Source organism: Episyrphus balteatus, chromosome 1 (genome assembly GCF_945859705.1).
Source record: "Episyrphus balteatus chromosome 1, idEpiBalt1.1, whole genome shotgun sequence".
Taxonomy (NCBI): domain Eukaryota; kingdom Metazoa; phylum Arthropoda; class Insecta; order Diptera; family Syrphidae; genus Episyrphus; species Episyrphus balteatus.
The window spans coordinates 59879746-59902346 of record NC_079134.1 but is presented as its reverse complement, the minus strand read 5'-3'; the positions used below and the strand labels follow the sequence as shown (position 1 = coordinate 59902346).

The following is a 22601-nucleotide window of genomic DNA, read 5'->3' as shown; positions in this document are numbered from 1 at the left end:
CTACAGACTAAATGCGATAATTTAATAAGAAATTATTTCATTTGACATTCGAAATGAAATAATTTGCGAAATTATCTCATTTATGTTGTAGTGAAAACAGGCTATTACGATAAATTGGTGGAAAGCGCCCGTTATATTAAGATATCAAGGTTAAGATTGTTTTTAAATAATTACAAATTTGTTTTGTTTTTAAGGAAACCTTGGTGAACTAGAGGAAGTTAGTCCAACTATCGGAAGAAAAAGCTGTGAAGCATTATACATAGAGGCAATTCAATCGGCAAAAGTATTTTATAACAATCATCATGTGTATCCCTATACGTATCAAGGTACTTATTACTATCGCCTGGGCAAATACAGAGAAGCTTTTCGATCGTGGGCTAATGCTGGTGACGTTATACGATTGTACACTTACAGCTGTCGTGACGATGAAGAAATATATAAAGAGTTTGTTGATATTGCAAACGAAATGATACCGTATATAATCAAAACAGAGAGTTCGGGACATTCTGGAAGGTGTGTTTTGCGAGATTCGGAAGTTTTCGCTAATATTTTAAGGTTCTACGATGGAGTTTGTCAATGGGAGGAAGAAAGTTCAACACCTATATTGCATATAGGTTGGGCCAAGCCGCTTGTTAACACGATTTCAAAATTTGACTATGATATAAGATCACAAGTAGTGATAAATGTTTTGGATGAATGTGAAAATCCTAATTCGGAAGATATTAAACAAAACCTTACTTGTACCTATGCCATAAAAAGAAATACCTTACAAAATGAAAACAAGTTATTCGAAGGAAATAATAATTCAATCACATGCAGAGAAGTAAGAAATTCATTTAATATGTATCAATATTATTGTGTTTTATGTTTGACAGTGTGCGGTCAATGGCGCATACGCTTTAGTTAAACAAAACCTGAGTTTAAGTTAAAAAATAGGCAATTTAAAACCATTTATTAAATATAGACTGGATAAGAAAAATATACATTCATAGTACAGTCAAATTAGACAAAAAGATGGGTAAACTTCGCAATGAATGCTAATAGGCTATACTCTGTTCGATAAAAATTGGCAGTGCAGGGAAGATAGGGATATTTGCATCTCGTTCGCACTCTTTCTATCCATAAAAACCTTCCTCAAAAAAGCTCTAACAGGGTTGTCGAAATGAACATTTTGAATTTGAAAAAGCTGAAAGAAATATCTGCGGGGTTACCATTCTTCTTTTTTAGATTGATATTTCATTTCCTTTTTAATTATACATACACTGCGGTTCACATGAACAAAGGCACACATTTTAGAAAAGATAAAAGCATTTGGTACTGTGGTCAGGTAATCTAGCAGATTTTCGGTTTTGGATTTCCAAAAACAGAAACCGTTTGGCTACTAGTTGCGTTTTTCGCATTTCCTGACAAAACACTGTGTTTTGTTTGCCTCACTGAAATAAAGACAGGCTCTAAAATCTTGTAAAAATGATGAAAAAGCGTGGAAAAATTAGTTTTAATTAAAAGTGAAATTTTGTAAAAATTTGTGTATTTTAACAAAATCTGGGCGAAGAGCTACCATTAGATTCCGCAAAAAACGCAAAACTAGAAGCTAACATTAAAAATGCACTTCTATGCATAGTCGCTAATGGTATTTGTAAATACGCTACATATGTATGAGATCATTTTGAAAATAACGTAAACTAGTGATTAAATGTAAAAGTAAAATATGGGACACCTAAACAAAGAGCCAAGAGAAAAATAATTAAAAAAAAAAGCTACTCGCTCCATATACTTTGGTGTCAAAATCAAACGAAAAGTGGTGTTAGCTTGATGTCAGTGAGATGGTTTGTACATTCATTTGAAGATAAAAATGTGTACAATATTTAAAAAGCTTCAAAATGGTAAAATAAGGTAAAATAAAAAATTCATTATTTACGCTGGCATTTGAAGAAAATAAAAATGGGGTGATTAGTGGTTTTTGGATGGAAAACAAACCTATTAAAATGTTCCAGAACGATAAAATAGTCCTATTTCTTTGATTTCGAAAGAAGGTATATTTTTTGCATCAGCACCAGAGGTTGATAAAAAGTGTAATAGGGAACAGTACTTTTTTATGATATGCAACAATTAACTTTTAGTTACATATATGGCTCGAAAATAATCACAAACTTTGACAAACAAATAACATAAGAAGCTTTCGCTATGGTTAACACTATGGGTAAACAAACGTCATGAGCATTCCATAACGGAAATGCCAGTTTTAAAAGCTTGTAATTAATACTGTAATCAGTGGCGTAGATAGCTTTTTGCTAAGGGGGGGATAGATCTAGTTCGCAAATTTTTTTTTAAGTTTTAATAATGCTTCTTTGTATTGTTTTTATTCTCTTTAAATTGGAGAAAGTTCTTTCGGTAGTTGACGTAGAAACCAGCAGTGTAGCTAATATCTTTAATAAAATATAAATACCAGGACAACTTTTTTCGGTGCAGCTTTCGAGCGCTTTCAATGAGTTCATAGAGGAAGTATTTTTCTTTCAAAATTTTTTGTAAAAATTTCATATTTTTTCCAACTTGGCACTAGAACAAAAATTGTGACCAATATTTCTATAGTAAGTTGGAATAGGTGATCCCGTACATGATCGTATTTTTTTTATTAAAAAAACAAAACCGACTTCCATTGTCAAAACTGGGTTTTATGGGTTTTCTAATAGTACTGAACAGGCACCAGCTTTTCAATACCTACAAAAAGAATTATCAAAACTGGTTCACTCGGTCCAAAGTTATGAGGTGAAAAACACAAAAAAAAGTACAGACGAATTGAATAACTCCTCCTTTTTGGAAGTCGGTAAAACAGTTAGGAAATCCCGATTGTTTAAATAATATTTCCTTCTTGGATGAAAACTATAAGGAAATCTTATTGTTTTTGTTCTATTTTATGTGGTCTAGTTTTTGGTAAAACTCAACAGTTTCATTAAATTTTTTAGCTGCTTTGTCTATTTCAGACGAAGAATCCTTAGAAAGAACCGGAAACCCTTCTAGTGTGTTTTCATGGTTTGTACATTTTTCTCCAAGGCGCATTACATAGAAATCGAGAAAAAGATTGAAAACAGTAACACTAAAATATTCTTTACTGTACTTTGAACCGAAGGGTTCGAACGATTCTTTTGTCGCTTCACTATTCTCTTATGTTTAACGCCTATGTCAAGGATTTCTAATTTTTCCCATATACAAAAAACTTTCGAAAATGAGTCGTCTTCTGCCCGTTTAATTTTTAGTTGATCCCTTAAATCTTTAGCGAGCTCCATTGCTTGGACCAAGTCTAAATTCACTCTTTGAAATACCGACTTAATGGGGTTGGGTACGATTGACCGCATTTTAAAATCTTGTTCTTAAAACCTCGCATCTTAAAATCTCGTATTATGAAATCTTTTTTATCGAAATCTCGCAATTTCAAAATCTCGTTTACCAAAATCTCGCAACATTAAAATCTCGAAATTTATAATCTCGCATTGAAATAAAATATTTATTAATTCAATGCGAGATTATAAACCTACATGATATTGCTAGCTTAGGAAAGCCCAGAACCTCCCTCTTCTGTTTTTTCGTTTTGTTTTGAAGAGATAAATAGAAAAGGAAAAGGTTAGTGCACTGTCAGACGCCTATGCCAGTTTTTTAATAGTGTTCAGGGTCAACTGTTGAATGTTGGAGTCAAAAGGACTTAATGCATGTGAATTTGTTGTATTCGACCTTCTCTTTTCTTATAATCTTTTGCTTATACATTTTGCTGCCAAAAAAGCAATTTAAATTTAAGATACTTTACGCTCTTCTTTTAATGAGAGATTTTGATATAGAAAGAATTTAATGAACTCGCGAGATTATTTCTAAAATGCGAGATTTTAATATGCAGGATTTTGAAAATGCGAGATTTTGCTATGTGAGATGTTAAAAATGCGAAATTTTGCTTTGCGTGATTTTTGCAAAAATGCGAGATTTTGTTATAAGAGATTTTAGTTTGCGATCAATCGTACCGCTCCCGACTTAATGGCAACGAAAGTTGGTAAACCATATTTATAACATTTAAGCTAATCAAGAACTCGAAATCCATAGCGTTTTTTTTTTTCAAAGTGCGCTTCTTCAACTTATTTATTCATGACTGTTTATACTGCACAATTATCGATTCCAATGGGGGGGGATATATCCCCCTGATCCCCCCCCTATCTACGCCACTGACTGTAATTAAGTATGTTAACTGTTAATTTAAATTGGTTGCAAAACCAATTTTTGACCAACAAAAAGTCTCAAAAATGGTCCAAAACGGTTTGTTAAAATCCTTATAAATGGAGTTTTATTAATGGTATCGCCAAGATAAAGGTCTTAAAATTTAGGAAAAATTATATGGAATCAGGTTTAAAAAAAAAACATTAAATATGGATGCATGAAACAAGGTAGGCATTTTTAAAAACCTAAAATGTTTAAAAGGGGCAAATGTGTCAAATTTGCACTTAGTTTAAAAAAGGTAAAAGTTTAACCTTTAGGAAACATTTAATTTTATCTCTAAATATTGTGTAATAGTATCTCCTTACCAACATAGAAAGAAAATTATTTTTACGTTTAATTTATATTCAGATTCAACAAATCACTTTTTTATCTATAAAGTAATATTACTATATATACTATGTAGATACAACATCTAGTAGACAGTTTCATATCTCTATATCAATATTCCATAACAACTTTTTTCTAAGCCACTTCAAATTATAATAAAATTTAATTTTATCTTTGGGCTGAAAACTCTGAAGTCTAGAGCGCTGCTGTTAGTCACCTGGAAGGCTAATCAATTTTAAAACTATAAGAAAGACAATGGATATTGAATTTCTACATGATTCAGTTTAAAATTTCGTGTTTAGTCTAAATTGACTAAATACCCCTATGTGCGCCCGGTACGAGAATCTACGCAAAGAATCTTCTTCCTCAAATAAAATGGCTATGATTTTTAACACTCCATTTTAACCCTTTCGGACCCAGCGTTACTCTCATGTAACATATTCTTAAAAATTCGTAAAAAATATTCCATTAAATAATTGTTCATGTTTCGATGGCTTAGTTGAAAGATAATAATGCCTAGTTGCTGGATTATTACAAAAAGTTAATCAAATATCATACTTTTAATTTTTTTTAGCGAAAAAGGGACTGAAATTCACATTTTCTTTATATATGGTCATAATTTTGAAAAAAAAAAAGATGTAAAAAATGTTAATCCAGAAGTAGCATACATTACACTGCCCAACACACAAAAATTTTCCAGACCGTTGTTTATCAATTCTTACTAAATTTAGGGTGCTGATTTTGAAAATAACATTAGTTTTTTTCTAGTAGCTCTAGTTTTTAAATTATTCATACTTGAAAACGCATAGAAATTCATACAATTTTTTTTTGTTAAACATTTTTTTTTTTGTATTTTTATTTTACTAACTGAACCGAAATACATTACATTCGAAACAAATTTTTCCAACAAAACCTTAAGAACGCTTGTAATAATAAAATCTAAAAAAATAGTATGAAATTACCCCAAAAATGTGAAAAATTTAAATATCTATAACAATAGAGCTCCTAAAAAGCAACAAGTGTGATTTTTAGGCTTACTGAACCCAAATGCATTAGGTTCAATTAGAAAATTTCTGGAAAATGTTAACAAACAGTTAAAATAAACATAACTTTAAAATAAGTACGAAATAACCCCCAAAATGTGGAAAACTAAAATATTTCAAAAAATAGAGGTCCTAGAAAAAAATGAATGTGATTTTTAGGTTTATTGAACCCAAATACATTGAGTTTAATATAAATTTTTCTGGAAAATTTTAATAAAGGCTCAAAATAAGAAAAACTTAAAAATTAGTATGAATATTTCCCCAAATATTAAATATATTTCAAAAACTAGAGCTGCTAGAAAGAAACCAATATTATTTTTGAGCTTACTGAACCCAAATCTATAAAGTTTGATATAAATCTTTCTGGAAAATTTTAAAAAGTTGAGAATTGTTGGCTAGTGTTATTGTTCCATAAAAAGTTATTTTCTCAGTTGTCCGAATTTTTTGGTGGTCATAGGCAGTGCATGTTACTTACATGTAACATGAGAGTAACACATTAGTTTTACTATTTATTATTTTGGAAAATAACTTTTTGCTATTCATATTTCTTAGTTGTGATGTTTTTGACACGATAATACTGAAAAAATATTTTTTAATATTGATTTTCATAGCTTGGGTTCGAAAGGGTTAACTGATTTGCCAAACATTAAAAGAAATGCAAAAGCCAAAACACAACACTCATCAGAACTTTCTAAAAAGCTCTCAAGGCAAAAGCTCCTCAACAGAAACCCATTGAAAAAGTAAGAAAAAAATACGAAGTGAGTTACGAAGTTGAAAAAAGGCAACTCTGAAATCTGAATATGTTAAGTTTAATGAGGGTTGAAAAGCAACAGAGAATCAGGATCAGTGCATGCTCAAGTGTGTGCCAGGTCGTTGTGGGATGCCAACGAAAATGCATGGTAGTTTTAAAAAACTTTTTAAAGGAGTTTCCTTCAATTGGGTATGGTGTAAAAAATAGCACGCCACTGATTTTAAAAAAAGCTCTCCCATAAAACCTGTACTGCCAATTTTTATCGGACAGTGTATAATAGTTTCTTTTATATCATAAGTAGCTTAGCTAGATCTTGTTGTCTAAGAACGCTTGGTGCTAGAAGTGAAGTTCAGCATCGATCCCAATCCCAGCGCTTTTGCCTCGTAATAACGTAATGAAATTGTCCCGTGAATAAAAACAATATCTAACAAAAACTCTTATAGTCCAGTCAAAGCGTAATTTGACCTTGCGCACAGAGGCACTGTCAGTTTTTATTTCATGAATCGAAAGGCTTAAACCCAATTTCTCTCATTCTTTTTAGCGGATTTATTCACAAAAATGCATTTTTTGGGATATTTCACTGCTAAGCTAATATCTTTGCTCCAGTTTGTCGTAGACCAAAAAATGAACATACATTCTCTTTAAAAATTATTTCTATCTTCGTGACCTTCTTTAATATATAATATTAACTCCTATGTGGGCTTTAGGTCAAATTCATGTATCCTAATTTTTCTTCGACGTTTCGGTTGTGATTACAACCTTCTTCAGGAATCTATAATAAATATTCTTAGTCTATAATATAATAATTAAAAAGAAAATAAAAATCTATACTTACGATGTTAAGCTTAAAAAGTTTAAGATCTTTAAAATCTTTAATTTTATCTGGATTGGTTTTTTTGTTTTTGTAATATTTTAAAATTCAATTAATGAAGTCTTGATAAAGACGTTTCTATCAATCGAAATTTTAAAATAATGTAATCTAAATTTCACATTTGATAAGAAATTCAAAATTTTGAACTTCTAATCAAAAATGATCTTCAAAATTCAAGTCAAATATACCTAAATATTTAGCCTAAAATATTTCTATGCACAAACTGACTATAAATATTGCTCAACCCTTCGCAATCAGATCTCCTATTAACCGTATTATCTGTATTTAAAATATGTAACATTTCTAGTAACATACGTTTGCTATAGTGTTTTTCTGTCTGTATAATATCAACGTTATTGAAATCTGGTCTATGTCCTTCATCTATGCAATGCAAAGCTAATGCTGTCTTATGTGAATGTCCGCTATTAATATCTGATCTATGACCAGCTAAACGATTTTTAAGTTTTTGCATAGACGTTCCTACATAAACGGAAGGACAATTTATTATTCCATCACCTAAGCATTTTATCTTGTAGACAATATTTGATTTTTCATTTTTATTAAGTTCACCTTTTAAATTCGAAAACAATGAACTTCTTAGGATATTTGCCGATTTGAAAGCTATACGAACATTATCTTTATTTCTTATTGGAGCATTTAACATTCTATTGGAAAGATTTGGAATGTATACAATACTTTTGTATGAAAATGGAGTAACATTTGCTACTGAATTTATCTGAACCAATGGATTGAAATATTGATTCAGTAATGTTTTTATTATATTTAAAGGAAATGAATTGGAAAGTAACGTATCCATAATTATTTGTATGTTTTTTTGACGAAAGACAATGTCACTGATATCTAAAACTCTATTAACAAAATTTTTTGCTGTATTGATAATAACTTGTTTAGGCTGTTTAGAATTAAAATTAATAAGACGACCTGAAGATGTTGGTTTTTTGTACCAATCAAATATTAACCTATTATTTCTTCTTATTACTAACACATCCAGATATGGAAGTTTTCCATTATTTTCAAACTAAACTGTAAACTGAATTTTCGGATGAAACGAGTTTAAAGCAGTTAGAGTTGAATCAACATGACAAGATTTTAGGATGATAAAAATATCATCAACATATTTTGTAATTATTTTAGGCTTATAAGGAATTTTTTCAAAAACATTATCTAATAATGCTTCCATTACAATATCTGCTAATATTGGAGAAGCTGGACTTCCCATCGGAACTCCTTGTTTTTGTTGATAAAAAATTTTATCAAATTCTAAATAATTATTATCTATAACACAAAATCTTAAGATTTCTAAAAATTTTAATTTTGGAATTCTGGTATGATCTTTAATTTTATCCCAACTTTTTTCAACCAATTCTAGAACCAATGGGATAGGAATGTTAGTAAATAACGAAACAACGTCAAAAGAAACAAGAATATTAACAACATTGAAACATTTTTTGTTGAATTCTGAATAAATTCAGGAATTAAACCAAATTCCCTACATTTTAGAAGAAAAACTAAAGTATTTTTATGTTTAATATTACTTACCCCTATCTTGCTAAAACTTTTTAAATCTGAACATACTTGAAATCCGTATGTGTTTCTTACATATTCATAAAAATTCATTTTGAAAGTTTAAATACGGCGTGCCCTCCGTAATACAAATTATTTCTATCTTCGTGACCTTCTTTAATATATAATATTAACTCCTATGTGGGCTTTAGGTCAAATTCATTTATCCTAATTTTTCTTCGACGTTTCGGTTGTGATTACAACCTTCTTCAGGAATCTATAATAAATATTCTTAGTCTAAAATATAATAATTAAAAAGAAAATAAAAATCTATACTTACGATGTTAAGCTTAAAAAGTTTAAGATCTTTAAAATCTTTAATTTTATCTGGATTGGTTTTTTTGTTTTTGTAATATTTTAAAATTCAATTAATGAAGTCTTGATAAAGACGTTTCTATCAATCGAAATTTTAAAATAATGAAATCTAAATTTCACATTTGATAAGAAATTCAAAATTTTGAACTTCTAATCAAAAATGATCTTCAAAATTCAAGTCAAATATACCTAAATATTTAGCCTAAAATATTTCTATGCACAAACTGACTATAAATATTGCTCAACCCTTCGCAATCAGATCTCCTATTAACCGTATTATCTGTATTTAAAATATGTAACATTTCTAGTAACATACGTTTGCTATAGTGTTTTTCTGTCTGTATAATATCAACGTTATTGAAATCTGGTCTATGTCCTTCATCTATGCAATGCAAAGCTAATGCTGTCTTATGTGAATGTCCGCTATTAATATCTGATCTATGACCAGCTAAACGATTTTTAAGTTTTTGCATAGACGTTCCTACATAAGCGGAAGGACAATTTATTATTCCATCACCTAAGCATTTTATCTTGTAGACAATATTTGATTTTTCATTTTTATTAAGTTCACCTTTTAAATTCGAAAACAATGAACTTCTTAGGATATTTGCCGATTTGAAAGCTATACGAACATTATCTTTATTTCTTATTGGAGCATTTAACATTCTATTGGAAAGATTTGGAATGTATACAATACTTTTGTATGAAAATGGAGTAACATTTGCTACTGAATTTATCTGAACCAATGGATTGAAATATTGATTCAGTAATGTTTTTATTATATTTAAAGGAAATGAATTGGAAAGTAACGTATCCATAATTATTTGTATGTTTTTTTGACGAAAGACAATGTCACTGATATCTAAAACTCTATTAACAAAATTTTTTGCTGTATTGATAATAACTTGTTTAGGCTGTTTAGAATTAAAATTAATAAGACGACCTGAAGATGTTGGTTTTTTGTACCAATCAAATATTAACCTATTATTTCTTCTTATTACTAACACAGCCAGATATGGAAGTTTTCCATTATTTTCAAACTCAACTGTAAACTGAATTTTCGGATGAAACGAGTTTAAAGCAGTTAGAGTTGAATCAACATGACAAGATTTTAGGATGATAAAAATATCATCAACATATTTTGTAATTATTTTAGGCTTATAAGGAATTTTTTCAAAAACATTATCTAATAATGCTTCCATTACAATATCTGCTAATATTGGAGAAGCTGGACTTCCCATCGGAACTCCTTGTTTTTGTTGATAAAAAATTTTATCAAATTCTAAATAATTATTATCTATAACACAAAATCTTAAGATTTCTAAAAATTTTAATTTTGGAATTCTGGTATGATCTTTAATTTTATCCCAACTTTTTTCAACAAATTCTAGAACCAATGGGATAGGAATGTTAGTAAATAACGAAACAACGTCAAAAGAAACAAGAATATTAACAACATTGAAACATTTTTTGTTGAATTCTGAATAAATTCAGGAATTAAACCAAATTCCCTACATTTTAGAAGAAAAACTAAAGTATTTTTATGTTTAATATTACTTACCCCTATCTTGCTAAAACTTTTTAAATCTGAACATACTTGAAATCCGTATGTGTTTCTTACATATTCATAAAAATTCATTTTGAAAGTTTAAATACGGCGTGCCCTCCGTAATACAAATTATTTCTATCTTCGTGACCTTCTTTAATATATAATATTAACTCCTATGTGGGCTTTAGGTCAAATTCATTTATCCTAATTTTTCTTCGACGTTTCGGTTGTGATTACAACCTTCTTCAGGAATCTATAATAAATATTCTTAGTCCAAAATATAATAATTAAAAAGAAAATAAAAATCTATACTTACGATGTTAAGCTTAAAAAGTTTAAGATCTTTAAAATCTTTAATTTTATCTGGATTGGTTTTTTTGTTTTTGTAATATTTTAAAATTCAATTAATGAAGTCTTGATAAAGACGTTTCTATCAATCGAAATTTTAAAATAATGAAATCTAAATTTCACATTTGATAAGAAATTCAAAATTTTGAACTTCTAATCAAAAATGATCTTCAAAATTCAAGTCAAATATACCTAAATATTTAGCCTAAAATATTTCTATGCACAAACTGACTATAAATATTGCTCAACCCTTCGCAATCAGATCTCCTATTAACCGTATTATCTGTATTTAAAATATGTAACATTTCTAGTAACATACGTTTGCTATAGTGTTTTTCTGTCTGTATAATATCAACGTTATTGAAATCTGGTCTATGTCCTTCATCTATGCAATGCAAAGCTAATGCTGTCTTATGTGAATGTCCGCTATTAATATCTGATCTATGACCAGCTAAACGATTTTTAAGTTTTTGCATAGACGTTCCTACATAAACGGAAGGACAATTTATTATTCCATCACCTAAGCATTTTATCTTGTAGACAATATTTGATTTTTCATTTTTATTAAGTTCACCTTTTAAATTCGAAAACAATGAACTTCTTAGGATATTTGCCGATTTGAAAGCTATACGAACATTATCTTTATTTCTTATTGGAGCATTTAACATTCTATTGGAAAGATTTGGAATGTATACAATACTTTTGTATGAAAATGGAGTAACATTTGCTACTGAATTTATCTGAACCAATGGATTGAAATATTGATTCAGTAATGTTTTTATTATATTTAAAGGAAATGAATTGGAAAGTAACGTATCCATAATTATTTGTATGTTTTTTTGACGAAAGACAATGTCACTGATATCTAAAACTCTATTAACAAAATTTTTTGCTGTATTGATAATAACTTGTTTAGGCTGTTTAGAATTAAAATTAATAAGACGACCTGAAGATGTTGGTTTTTTGTACCAATCAAATATTAACCTATTATTTCTTCTTATTACTAACACATCCAGATATGGAAGTTTTCCATTATTTTCAAACTCAACTGTAAACTGAATTTTCGGATGAAACGAGTTTAAAGCAGTTAGAGTTGAATCAACATGACAAGATTTTAGGATGATAAAAATATCATCAACATATTTTGTAATTATTTTAGGCTTATAAGGAATTTTTTCAAAAACATTATCTAATAATGCTTCCATTACAATATCTGCTAATATTGGAGAAGCTGGACTTCCCATCGGAACTCCTTGTTTTTGTTGATAAAAAATTTTATCAAATTCTAAATAATTATTATCTATAACACAAAATCTTAAGATTTCTAAAAATTTTAATTTTGGAATTCTGGTATGATCTTTAATTTTATCCCAACTTTTTTCAACCAATTCTAGGGATAAAATTAAAGATCATACCAGAATTCCAAAATTAAAATTTTTAGAAATCTTAAGATTTTGTGTTATAGATAATAATTATTTAGAATTTGATAAAATTTTTTATCAACAAAAACAAGGAGTTCCGATGGGAAGTCCAGCTTCTCCAATATTAGCAGATATTGTAATGGAAGCATTATTAGATAATGTTTTTGAAAAAATTCCTTATAAGCCTAAAATAATTACAAAATATGTTGATGATATTTTTATCATCCTAAAATCTTGTCATGTTGATTCAACTCTAACTGCTTTAAACTCGTTTCATCCGAAAATTCAGTTTACAGTTGAGTTTGAAAATAATGGAAAACTTCCATATCTGGATGTGTTAGTAATAAGAAGAAATAATAGGTTAATATTTGATTGGTACAAAAAACCAACATCTTCAGGTCGTCTTATTAATTTTAATTCTAAACAGCCTAAACAAGTTATTATCAATACAGCAAAAAATTTTGTTAATAGAGTTTTAGATATCAGTGACATTGTCTTTCGTCAAAAAAACATACAAATAATTATGGATACGTTACTTTCCAATTCATTTCCTTTAAATATAATAAAAACATTACTGAATCAATATTTCAATCCATTGGTTCAGATAAATTCAGTAGCAAATGTTACTCCATTTTCATACAAAAGTATTGTATACATTCCAAATCTTTCCAATAGAATGTTAAATGCTCCAATAAGAAATAAAGATAATGTTCGTATAGCTTTCAAATCGGCAAATATCCTAAGAAGTTCATTGTTTTCGAATTTAAAAGGTGAACTTAATAAAAATGAAAAATCAAATATTGTCTACAAGATAAAATGCTTAGGTGATGGAATAATAAATTGTCCTTCCGCTTATGTAGGAACGTCTATGCAAAAACTTAAAAATCGTTTAGCTGGTCATAGATCAGATATTAATAGCGGACATTCACATAAGACAGCATTAGCTTTGCATTGCATAGATGAAGGACATAGACCAGATTTCAATAACGTTGATATTATACAGACAGAAAAACACTATAGCAAACGTATGTTACTAGAAATGTTACATATTTTAAATACAGATAATACGGTTAATAGGAGATCTGATTGCGAAGGGTTGAGCAATATTTATAGTCAGTTTGTGCATAGAAATATTTTAGGCTAAATATTTAGGTATATTTGACTTGAATTTTGAAGATCATTTTTGATTAGAAGTTCAAAATTTTGAATTTCTTATCAAATGTGAAATTTAGATTTCATTATTTTAAAATTTCGATTGATAGAAACGTCTTTATCAAGACTTCATTAATTGAATTTTAAAATATTACAAAAACAAAAAAACCAATCCAGATAAAATTAAAGATTTTAAAGATCTTAAACTTTTTAAGCTTAACATCGTAAGTATAGATTTTTATTTTCGTTTTAATTATTATATTTTAGACTAAGAATATTTATTATAGATTCCTGAAGAAGGTTGTAATCACAACCGAAACGTCGAAGAAAAATTAGGATAAATGAATTTGACCTAAAGCCCACATAGGAGTTAATATTATATATTAAAGAAGGTCACGAAGATAGAAATAATTTGTATTACGGAGGGCACGCCGTATTTAAACTTTCAAAATGAATTTTTATGAATATGTAAGAAACACATACGGATTTCAAGTATGTTCAGATTTAAAAAGTTTTAGCAAGATAGGGGTAAGTAATATTAAACATAAAAATACTTTAGTTTTTCTTCTAAAATGTAGGGAATTTGGTTTAATTCCTGAATTTATTCAGAATTCAACAAAAAATGTTTCAATGTTGTTCGATTTTGAGAATGGAGAATGTGATAGAGGTTTAAATAAAAAACTTTCTTCAACATCAAGAAAATATCATTCAAAATTACTCAATATTGCAATTTCATTGAAACAATCGCAAATCAAAAATCAAAATAGATTATTAGTTGTCTTAGAAAGTAAAATTAAACGCGTATTATTAGAAAATGAATACAGTTATTTCTTCAGGAGCCAAGAAATAACAAAAACCAAAATAAATGATAGTACAAAATTTTCCAAAAAGATAAAGCTTGAGTCATTAAAATTTAAAGCTAGACAAGAAATGAGGATCAATTTTAAAGAAAATTGGTTCGTCAATAAAACACAGGTAGAATTCCCAGAGGACACAAAATGGCTTTTATCTTTAGGACCAAAATTTGCGTTACCTATTAAAAAAGAAAACATACCAATATTTAAAATGATTGCCGATGGAGAAGAGTTAATAAAAAGTAAAGAACAAAATGAACAAGAACCTGCACGGTCATGTTTTACGCAAATATTACAGAATTATATGCGATTTGTATCAATTCCTTATTTGGATAAATATTTGAATAAAATATTTAGTGATACAAAAAAGTTCTTAAAACGACACCCAGAAATTTTGATTGTCCCAGCTGATAAAGGCAATGTTACGGTAGCTATGCTAAGAGAAAATTATTTTGATAAAATGAAAGATATGATGGCTGATAGGAATACTTATACAATTTTAAGAAACGACCCAACAAATAAAGTCCAAAATATTAATAACAACCATGTTAAATTCTTGTTCAGAAATAATTATATTAATGAATATGAAAAGAAATGTATGACGACTTATACAGGGGGTCAATTCCCGATCTGTGAAACTGTGAAGTGATAAAAATTATATCATTTCAATTTTCAAAACGTTTTTTCATTTTATCACTTCACAGGCAACCCTTTATGCGATTCTCAAACTCAATGTGTACTAAAAAGTACTAAATGAAAAAACTTTCATTTTTGAGGAAAATAGCTTATATGAACAAAAGTTTTCATAATAAACAAATTCGAATTAGCCTAGTGAGTAAGGCGGTTGCCTTTTACTCTACCGGCCTAGGTTCGAATCCGGGTGTAGTTGAAATTTTTAATTGTGTTTTTTATTTGTTTATTTGTTTTCACAAGAATATTGGGTTGTGATAAATAAATTTATCATGTGAAAAGATTTTGACATTTGTTTTATTTCTTTTCACAAATCAAGAATCGAATTTATTATGAAAACGTGATAAAACTTATCACTTCACATTTTCACAGATCGGGAATTGACCCCCAGCTAACAGTCCAAAAATTTACGGATTGCCAAAAATCCATAAACAGAATGTACCATTAAGGCCAATTTGTTCATCGCTAAAAGTCCCATGTTAGGAGTTGTCTAAATACATTGTTAAGGTTTTAAATAATATAACTGTTGACTCAAAATACAATGTTAAGAACGCATCATCGTTTATTTCAACTATTTCACCAATCATTTTAGAACAAGATAATATTCTTGTTTCTTTTGACGTTGTTTCGTTATTTACTAACATTCCTATCCCATTGGTTCTAGAATTGGTTGAAAAAAGTTGGGATAAAATTAAAGATCATACCAGAATTCCAAAATTAAAATTTTTAGAAATCTTAAGATTTTGTGTTATAGATAATAATTATTTAGAATTTGATAAAAATTTTTATCAACAAAAACAAGGAGTTCCGATGGGAAGTCCAGCTTCTCCAATATTAGCAGATATTGTAATGGAAGCATTATTAGATAATGTTTTTGAAAAAATTCCTTATAAGCCTAAAATAATTACAAAATATGTTGATGATATTTTTATCATCCTAAAATCTTGTCATGTTGATTCAACTCTAACTGCTTTAAACTCGTTTCATCCGAAAATTCAGTTTACAGTTGAGTTTGAAAATAATGGAAAACTTCCATATCTGGATGTGTTAGTAATAAGAAGAAATAATAGGTTAATATTTGATTGGTACAAAAAACCAACATCTTCAGGTCGTCTTATTAATTTTAATTCTAAACAGCCTAAACAAGTTATTATCAATACAGCAAAAAATTTTGTTAATAGAGTTTTAGATATCAGTGACATTGTCTTTCGTCAAAAAAACATACAAATAATTATGGATACGTTACTTTCCAATTCATTTCCTTTAAATATAATAAAAACATTACTGAATCAATATTTCAATCCATTGGTTCAGATAAATTCAGTAGCAAATGTTACTCCATTTTCATACAAAAGTATTGTATACATTCCAAATCTTTCCAATAGAATGTTAAATGCTCCAATAAGAAATAAAGATAATGTTCGTATAGCTTTCAAATCGGCAAATATCCTAAGAAGTTCATTGTTTTCGAATTTAAAAGGTGAACTTAATAAAAATGAAAAATCAAATATTGTCTACAAGATAAAATGCTTAGGTGATGGAATAATAAATTGTCCTTCCGTTTATGTAGGAACGTCTATGCAAAAACTTAAAAATCGTTTAGCTGGTCATAGATCAGATATTAATAGCGGACATTCACATAAGACAGCATTAGCTTTGCATTGCATAGATGAAGGACATAGACCAGATTTCAATAACGTTGATATTATACAGACAGAAAAACACTATAGCAAACGTATGTTACTAGAAATGTTACATATTTTAAATACAGATAATACGGTTAATAGGAGATCTGATTGCGAAGGGTTGAGCAATATTTATAGTCAGTTTGTGCATAGAAATGTTTTAGGCTAAATATTTAGGTATATTTGACTTGAATTTTGAAGATCATTTTTGATTAGAAGTTCAAAATTTTGAATTTCTTATCAAATGTGAAATTTAGATTTCATTATTTTAAAATTTCGATTGATAGAAACGTCTTTATCAAGACTTCATTATTTGAATTTTAAAATATTACAAAAACAAAAAAACCAATCCAGATAAAATTAAAGATTTTAAAAATCTTAAACTTTTTAAGCTTAACATCGTAAGTATAGATTTTTATTTTCTTTTTAATTATTATATTTTAGACTAAGAATATTTATTATAGATTCCTGAAGAAGGTTGTAATCACAACCGAAACGTCGAAGAAAAATTAGGATAAATGAATTTGACCTAAAGCCCACATAGGAGTTAATAATACATTCTCTTTCTTATAATATTTTCTATCGTTTAAATGTCATTTCATTTTATTAAGAGGGGTGTCCCGTCACATAAACGGCTCAACGCGTTGCAACGTTTTTAATTTGGTGGATAACTTTCGCATTTGTAAAGATAATCGAATGAAATAAATTTTATTATTTAGTTAATAAACAAGGCTTAAAATATTTGATCTTATAATTTCTAAATTTGAGCAATTGTAATTTAGAGAGCATAAAAAGCGACGTGTAAATTCACAAACGCATCAATGCAGAGCAGCGTTGCCGCGAAGAAAAAAGCAGAGAGGGCCATTTCGGAATTTTTTGAGGGCCATTTTACAAAAGTGTGGGCCAAAATATCTACAATTTATTTAAAATTGTGTTCATTTTTTTTTTGTTTGTTTAATGCATTAATGGCATGTTTTTTGTTCAGTTAAATGACAGTAGAAAAGAGTCTGCCACATATAGATATTTTTATTGCTTTTTTTAAGTCTAAGTGCTTTGTTATAGTTTACCCTACTATTCTGCTTCGAAACATAGATTTATGATAACATTGACTATTTTTTTAATTTAATATCAAAATTCGGGTGCGAATTTTTGCGATTAACAAAATAATTTGCAAATGAAATTTTCACTTTTAGTAAAAATCATTCATACGCCCTACGTTTTTATTTACTGGTTGTTAACATTTTTAAGAAATTTTTTAATTGAACTTAATGCATTTGGATTCACTAAGCCTAAAAATCACAATGGTTCCTTTCTAGAAGCTCTAATACTTTAGATATTTTAATTTTTCACATTTTGGGTGTATGAAATTTCATACTATTTTTTCAGTTTTTCTTATCACAAGCGTTCTTAAAGTTTTGGTGGAAAAAAATCATTTCATTGCATAAATAATAATTTTTAGCAAAAATAAATTGTTTTACTTTAAAAAATAATTTTGTCCAGGTTTGTGATCAAAATACTCCTATGCGTGAGAAAAATCAAATTACTAAAGGAGATAAATTAATGAATTGAGTATACAAATACATACCTATTTATTTGTAGTGGAAACATATTGTAGTTTCGATGCAAAGTGATGATTTATATTTAATTTTGTAAAGCCTTCTAATTATTACTAAGCACGATATGAAGATAAATCTACTAAAATTTGGATTCGTGGGCCATTTCTGATTGGCCCGGGCAAAGGGCCAAATTATAAAATAGGGGGCCAAATGGCCCGATCGGGCACTTTGTGGCAACGCTGCTGCAGAGATGATTTGCGGTCATTCCTGTAGCACGTTCATAAACGCAAATAAATAGCATTACTTAAAATGTCAATCGTTCATTATTGCAAATTTGGATAAACTGATGCGCAAATATCAAACAATAAAGCATCATGAATTTTCTTGATAAGTTGTTGATGCCGACGCGATTTGGAGTAAAAATGGAAGAAAAGGACAATGAAAAGTACATAATTAAATTCAAAATTGTTTATAAATTAAAAATTTGATGAAATTTTGGGAATAATATTTTAACAGCGCACAAACTAAAATACTAATAGAAAATTCAATTATGAAGGTGAATTTATGGCAGGCAGAAAATCGAAGTCATTATTGTGGAGGAAAGTTCTTTGAGAGATTAAATGTGTGGCTCCAGATTTTAATTACAACAAAGAGTTTTACATTTCTATCATTAACCAAAAATTGTTTTTAAACGAAAAACTTTTTGTCAATCAGCATCGCATCGTCATCAGCTGAGCAACGATCAGCATCGCAAAAAAGCAGTGATGCGTAATCACTAGCAAAAAATTTGACGTTAGTAAATTTACCCGACAATTTTGGTCGTTGTTTTAGTACGACCTATTTATTTTGTGTTTGTCTCTTAATCAGACTAAAAATTTTATTTTTCTTAATACTATTTTGGATTGAGATTGAATCAATCTAAGGAGTAAAGCTATTTTGAAAAACTAATGGCGTTTTTAATTGGCAATCCGGAATTATTCTTCGATTCGGAATCCCTATTGAACAGTTTTTTTTATTTCGAAGAATCTGAAGTTTGGTGTAAATGTATTGGTTGAGTTTGAAATGTGTCACATACAGGGTGTCCCAAAAGTAATGGATCAAACGAAATATGCTGATAGGCCAACTTTAGGGCTCTCAGAATTTGGTAACTTGTTCATCCCAAATCCTTACGGTTTTCGATTTAATGCAGTTTTTGTCAAATTTCGAAAAATCTCGACTTGGCAACAGTATTTTGCTTCCTCCGCTCATAATTGATTTTTGTTTTTTACAATTCCTTCACTAAAACATTGCCAAATAATAAGAAATAATTAATTTATCAAAATATTTTTTGTTTCATATGCCATTTTGCTGCAAATTAATTAACAGTTCCATGTTTTATAAAAACTCAATTTTGTAGTTTTATTTCAGAGCATCATCCCGAAAAAAAATTGTATGGTGTGACACTGGTTTATTACTTTAAAAACTTGCCGTGTTATTGCAGTTTTCAAAAATGTATACAAGTTTCCAAAGATGAAATTAGAACGAAAGTTATTACAATTTGAATGCAAAAAAACAATCGTTTTCAGAGCAAAATAACAAACAAAAAGCGAGGCTTTTATTCAAAAAGAAATAAACAAACAACAGCCGAGAAAATGTGTTTATTTTTCTTTGTTATTTTGCTCTGAAAAGCCCTGTTTTGTTGCATTTAAATTGTAATATCTTTAGTTCTAACTTCTACTTTGAAAACTTTTATACATTTTTGAAAACTGCAATAACACGCCAAGTTTTTAAAGCAATATACCAGTGTCACACCATACAAATTTTTTTCAATGTGTTATTCTGAAATAAAAGTATGAAATTGAGTTTTTATAAAACATGGAACTGTTAATAAATTTGCATCAAAATGGCATATGAAATAAAAAATATTTTGATTAATTAGTTATTTCTTATTATTTGGCAATGTTTTAGTGAAAGAATTGTAAAAAACAAAAATCAATTATGAGCGGAGGAAGCAAAATACTGTTGCCAAGTCGGGATTTTTCGAAATTTCACAAAAACTGCATTAAATCGAAAACCGTAAGAATTTGGGATGAACAAGTTACCAAATTCTGAGAGCCCTAAAGTTGGCCTATCAGCATATTTCGTTTGATCCATTACTTTTGGGACACCCTGTATATGTGTATTCGCGCTAAATTTAATTTGTTTTTTTGGTCAAGTGTGACATCTGACATTTAAACCTATGAATGTGTGAGTGATTCTGCTTCTGATTCTATTTTTAAAACCAGAAGAGAAATTCTCTTTATTTCAGAATCAGAACTGTCAGTATTGCCCAATTGAAAGCATTCAGATTGCTTCTTTTTGCTTCCAGATTGCCAATTAAAAACGCCATAAAACTTTATTTTGTATAGAAAAAATTAATTATTTTTCTTGACCTTGCAATGTTTGGACAGGTGTAACTTCTGCATGCATCAATATAATTCATAAAAATAAAAAGTTTTAAGAAGCTCAACTCAAATATTACTACCTTGATTAAAAAAAAATCTTAGTTTTTGAGAATTTTAGGGAAAAAGAAGTAAAATGAAGAACAAAATTTTTCTTTCTAAAAAAAATATTTAAATTATGATTTCTGAAAAAGTAAATATAAAAACTCCTTTTTAACATTTTTTTCTTTGTTTGATACCTTAAAACTTAATATTTTTTTTTGAAAAAAATCAAGGTAGTTTTGAGTATTATTTTTCCTAACATTTGTTTTCTTCGGCGGAGGGAATTAGTTTAAATTCGAACACATATTTTAATATTACTCTTCTAGGCAAAAGTACCTAATAGTTTTTATTTTTGTAATTTATTCTTCTATTAGAAATCGATCATAGCTGATTGTAAGGATGATGCAAAGTCAGAAATACCTACAACTTTAGCGGATCTTACAGCTGCTTGCGGGGAAAAAATTCTTAATCCAGATTTCCTTCTTCAAGGAGGTGGGCAATTATTTACTACTGATAATCCTAAGCACATTGGAGCACGTATCGACACAACCCAAACTGATGATGTCACAACTACACAAAATAAACCTAAACAAGTACCTCTTGCATTACCCAAACTTATATTACCTCTTCCTTTATCGTCATCTCCACAACATATTCTACAGTACGACGATGATTATGAGTTTATGCCCAAGAACCCTGTAATATTTCTACACAGCCAGAAGATGAAAGGCATCAAAGATTTACTCTTAAATGAGAAACTTAACACCCATGCAATTTCTTTACAAGTCACAGCTCATTCCGTTGTCTACAAGAAAGCCCGTGGGGCCGAGAAATCAAATTTCAACGTTGGATGTCAAGTCAGTGCTCAATCAACAGAATCTTATGCCGGCACAAGACCGAAAAGAGCACGAAGAGAATAAGTAAACTCAAAACACACCTATTTACTAATCCTAAATTCTAAAAAAAATATATAATAATGATTGCTTATTTATCTGTTCACTCTTTTCTATAAGAAAAGAGGAATTGCATCTATTTTGTTATAAGAGCTTTAAGCTTAAAAATAGCGTTTAAATCAATAATAAATGTGTATTGTACCATTACAAAAGATATGTTGTTTAAAACTTATGCCTTCGTTTAAAATCCAAGGTTTGTTAACCTTTTATATCATTGAAAGTCTATCGTTATATATTTAGAAAACATATGTATTAAATATGTATTTTTTTAAAACTTTTATTTTTACATTAACTTGATTGCGTTACCTAAAACTTATTTTATGTAATTTCTTTAGGGTATGTATTCATTTGAATTTATAAAGCTTAACTTCATGATGTCGAATCGAGTTTAAAATTGTTTTTTTTTTTTACTTTCTAAAGTAAAGAGAATTGATAACATGAACAATGAACATGTAAAATTTAATTGAGTGTGAATTGTTTAAAAAAAGCATCATATAGCAATGAGTAGACTACAATATATTAAATTTTATTGTAAATATATACCTACTATGTACTTAATTTATGTAGTATTTTTTGATAAATATGATCACTTTCTTTAACCGAATCCCGTTTTTGTATGTTTTTTTTAGCTTTCTAAAATAAGAAAATAATTGATAATTATGAGCAAAACAAAAATCCCAAACTAATGAACAATGGACTTGTAAAATTGTATTGAGTGTCATTTATTATATGGCTGGCTTTATAGAAAAATGTGCAGCTGAGAAAAAAACCTACAACGACAAC

At 28.6% G+C, this 22601-nt stretch overlaps 4 protein-coding genes across 9 annotated transcripts in view; 2 read left to right on the top strand and 2 right to left on the bottom strand.

Moving 5' to 3' along the window:
* Positions 1-21970, top strand: part of LOC129907745 (menin) — a 108260-nt gene extending 86290 nt beyond the window's left edge. For 2 of the 3 annotated variants that reach the window (XM_055984094.1, XM_055984095.1), the window contains 2 exons: positions 195-823; positions 21240-21970. In XM_055984094.1, the coding sequence (XP_055840069.1) occupies positions 195-823; positions 21240-21785 (1175 nt within the window). In that variant the 3' untranslated portion in view covers positions 21786-21970. The remainder of the gene's footprint in view (positions 1-194; positions 824-21239) is intronic. The other variant, XM_055984096.1, reaches the window with a different exon arrangement.
* LOC129907750 (uncharacterized) lies at positions 8766-10529 on the bottom strand. Of its 2 annotated transcripts, none has more exons than XM_055984103.1 (2): positions 9114-10529; positions 8766-9070 (listed from the first exon to the last, which is right to left on the bottom strand). In XM_055984103.1, the coding sequence occupies exon 1, from the start codon at positions 10387-10389 to the stop codon at positions 9346-9348; it is 1044 nt and encodes a 347-aa protein (XP_055840078.1). In that variant the 5' UTR covers positions 10390-10529; the 3' UTR covers positions 8766-9070; positions 9114-9345. The 2 variants fall into 2 exon arrangements, with proteins under 2 accessions (XP_055840078.1, XP_055840079.1); XM_055984104.1 differs by having other exon boundaries at positions 8766-9050.
* Positions 10663-12430, bottom strand: LOC129907751 (uncharacterized). Its single transcript, XM_055984105.1, has 2 exons — positions 11014-12430; positions 10663-10950 (listed from the first exon to the last, which is right to left on the bottom strand). The coding sequence occupies exon 1, from the start codon at positions 12287-12289 to the stop codon at positions 11246-11248; it is 1044 nt and encodes a 347-aa protein (XP_055840080.1). The 5' UTR covers positions 12290-12430; the 3' UTR covers positions 10663-10950; positions 11014-11245.
* LOC129907749 (uncharacterized) lies at positions 12437-21232 on the top strand. Of its 3 annotated transcripts, none has more exons than XM_055984100.1 (2): positions 12437-13842; positions 13886-21232. In XM_055984100.1, exon 2 carries the CDS (start codon positions 14069-14071, stop codon positions 15119-15121), a length of 1053 nt encoding a protein of 350 aa, XP_055840075.1. In that variant the 5' UTR covers positions 12437-13842; positions 13886-14068; the 3' UTR covers positions 15122-21232. The 3 variants fall into 2 exon arrangements, with proteins under 3 accessions (XP_055840076.1, XP_055840075.1, XP_055840077.1); XM_055984101.1 differs by having other exon boundaries at positions 13906-21232.
* Positions 21971-22601: the final 631 nt, after the last annotated feature.

What these genes read in the sequence shown, in the direction of transcription:
- LOC129907750 (XM_055984103.1), bottom strand. Translation starts at nt 10,389, where the DNA reads ATGGGAAGTCCAGCTTCTCCAATATTAGCAGATATTGTAATGGAAGCA.
- LOC129907751 (XM_055984105.1), bottom strand. Translation starts at nt 12,289, where the DNA reads ATGGGAAGTCCAGCTTCTCCAATATTAGCAGATATTGTAATGGAAGCA.
- LOC129907749 (XM_055984101.1), top strand. Translation starts at nt 14,069, where the DNA reads ATGAATTTTTATGAATATGTAAGAAACACATACGGATTTCAAGTATGT.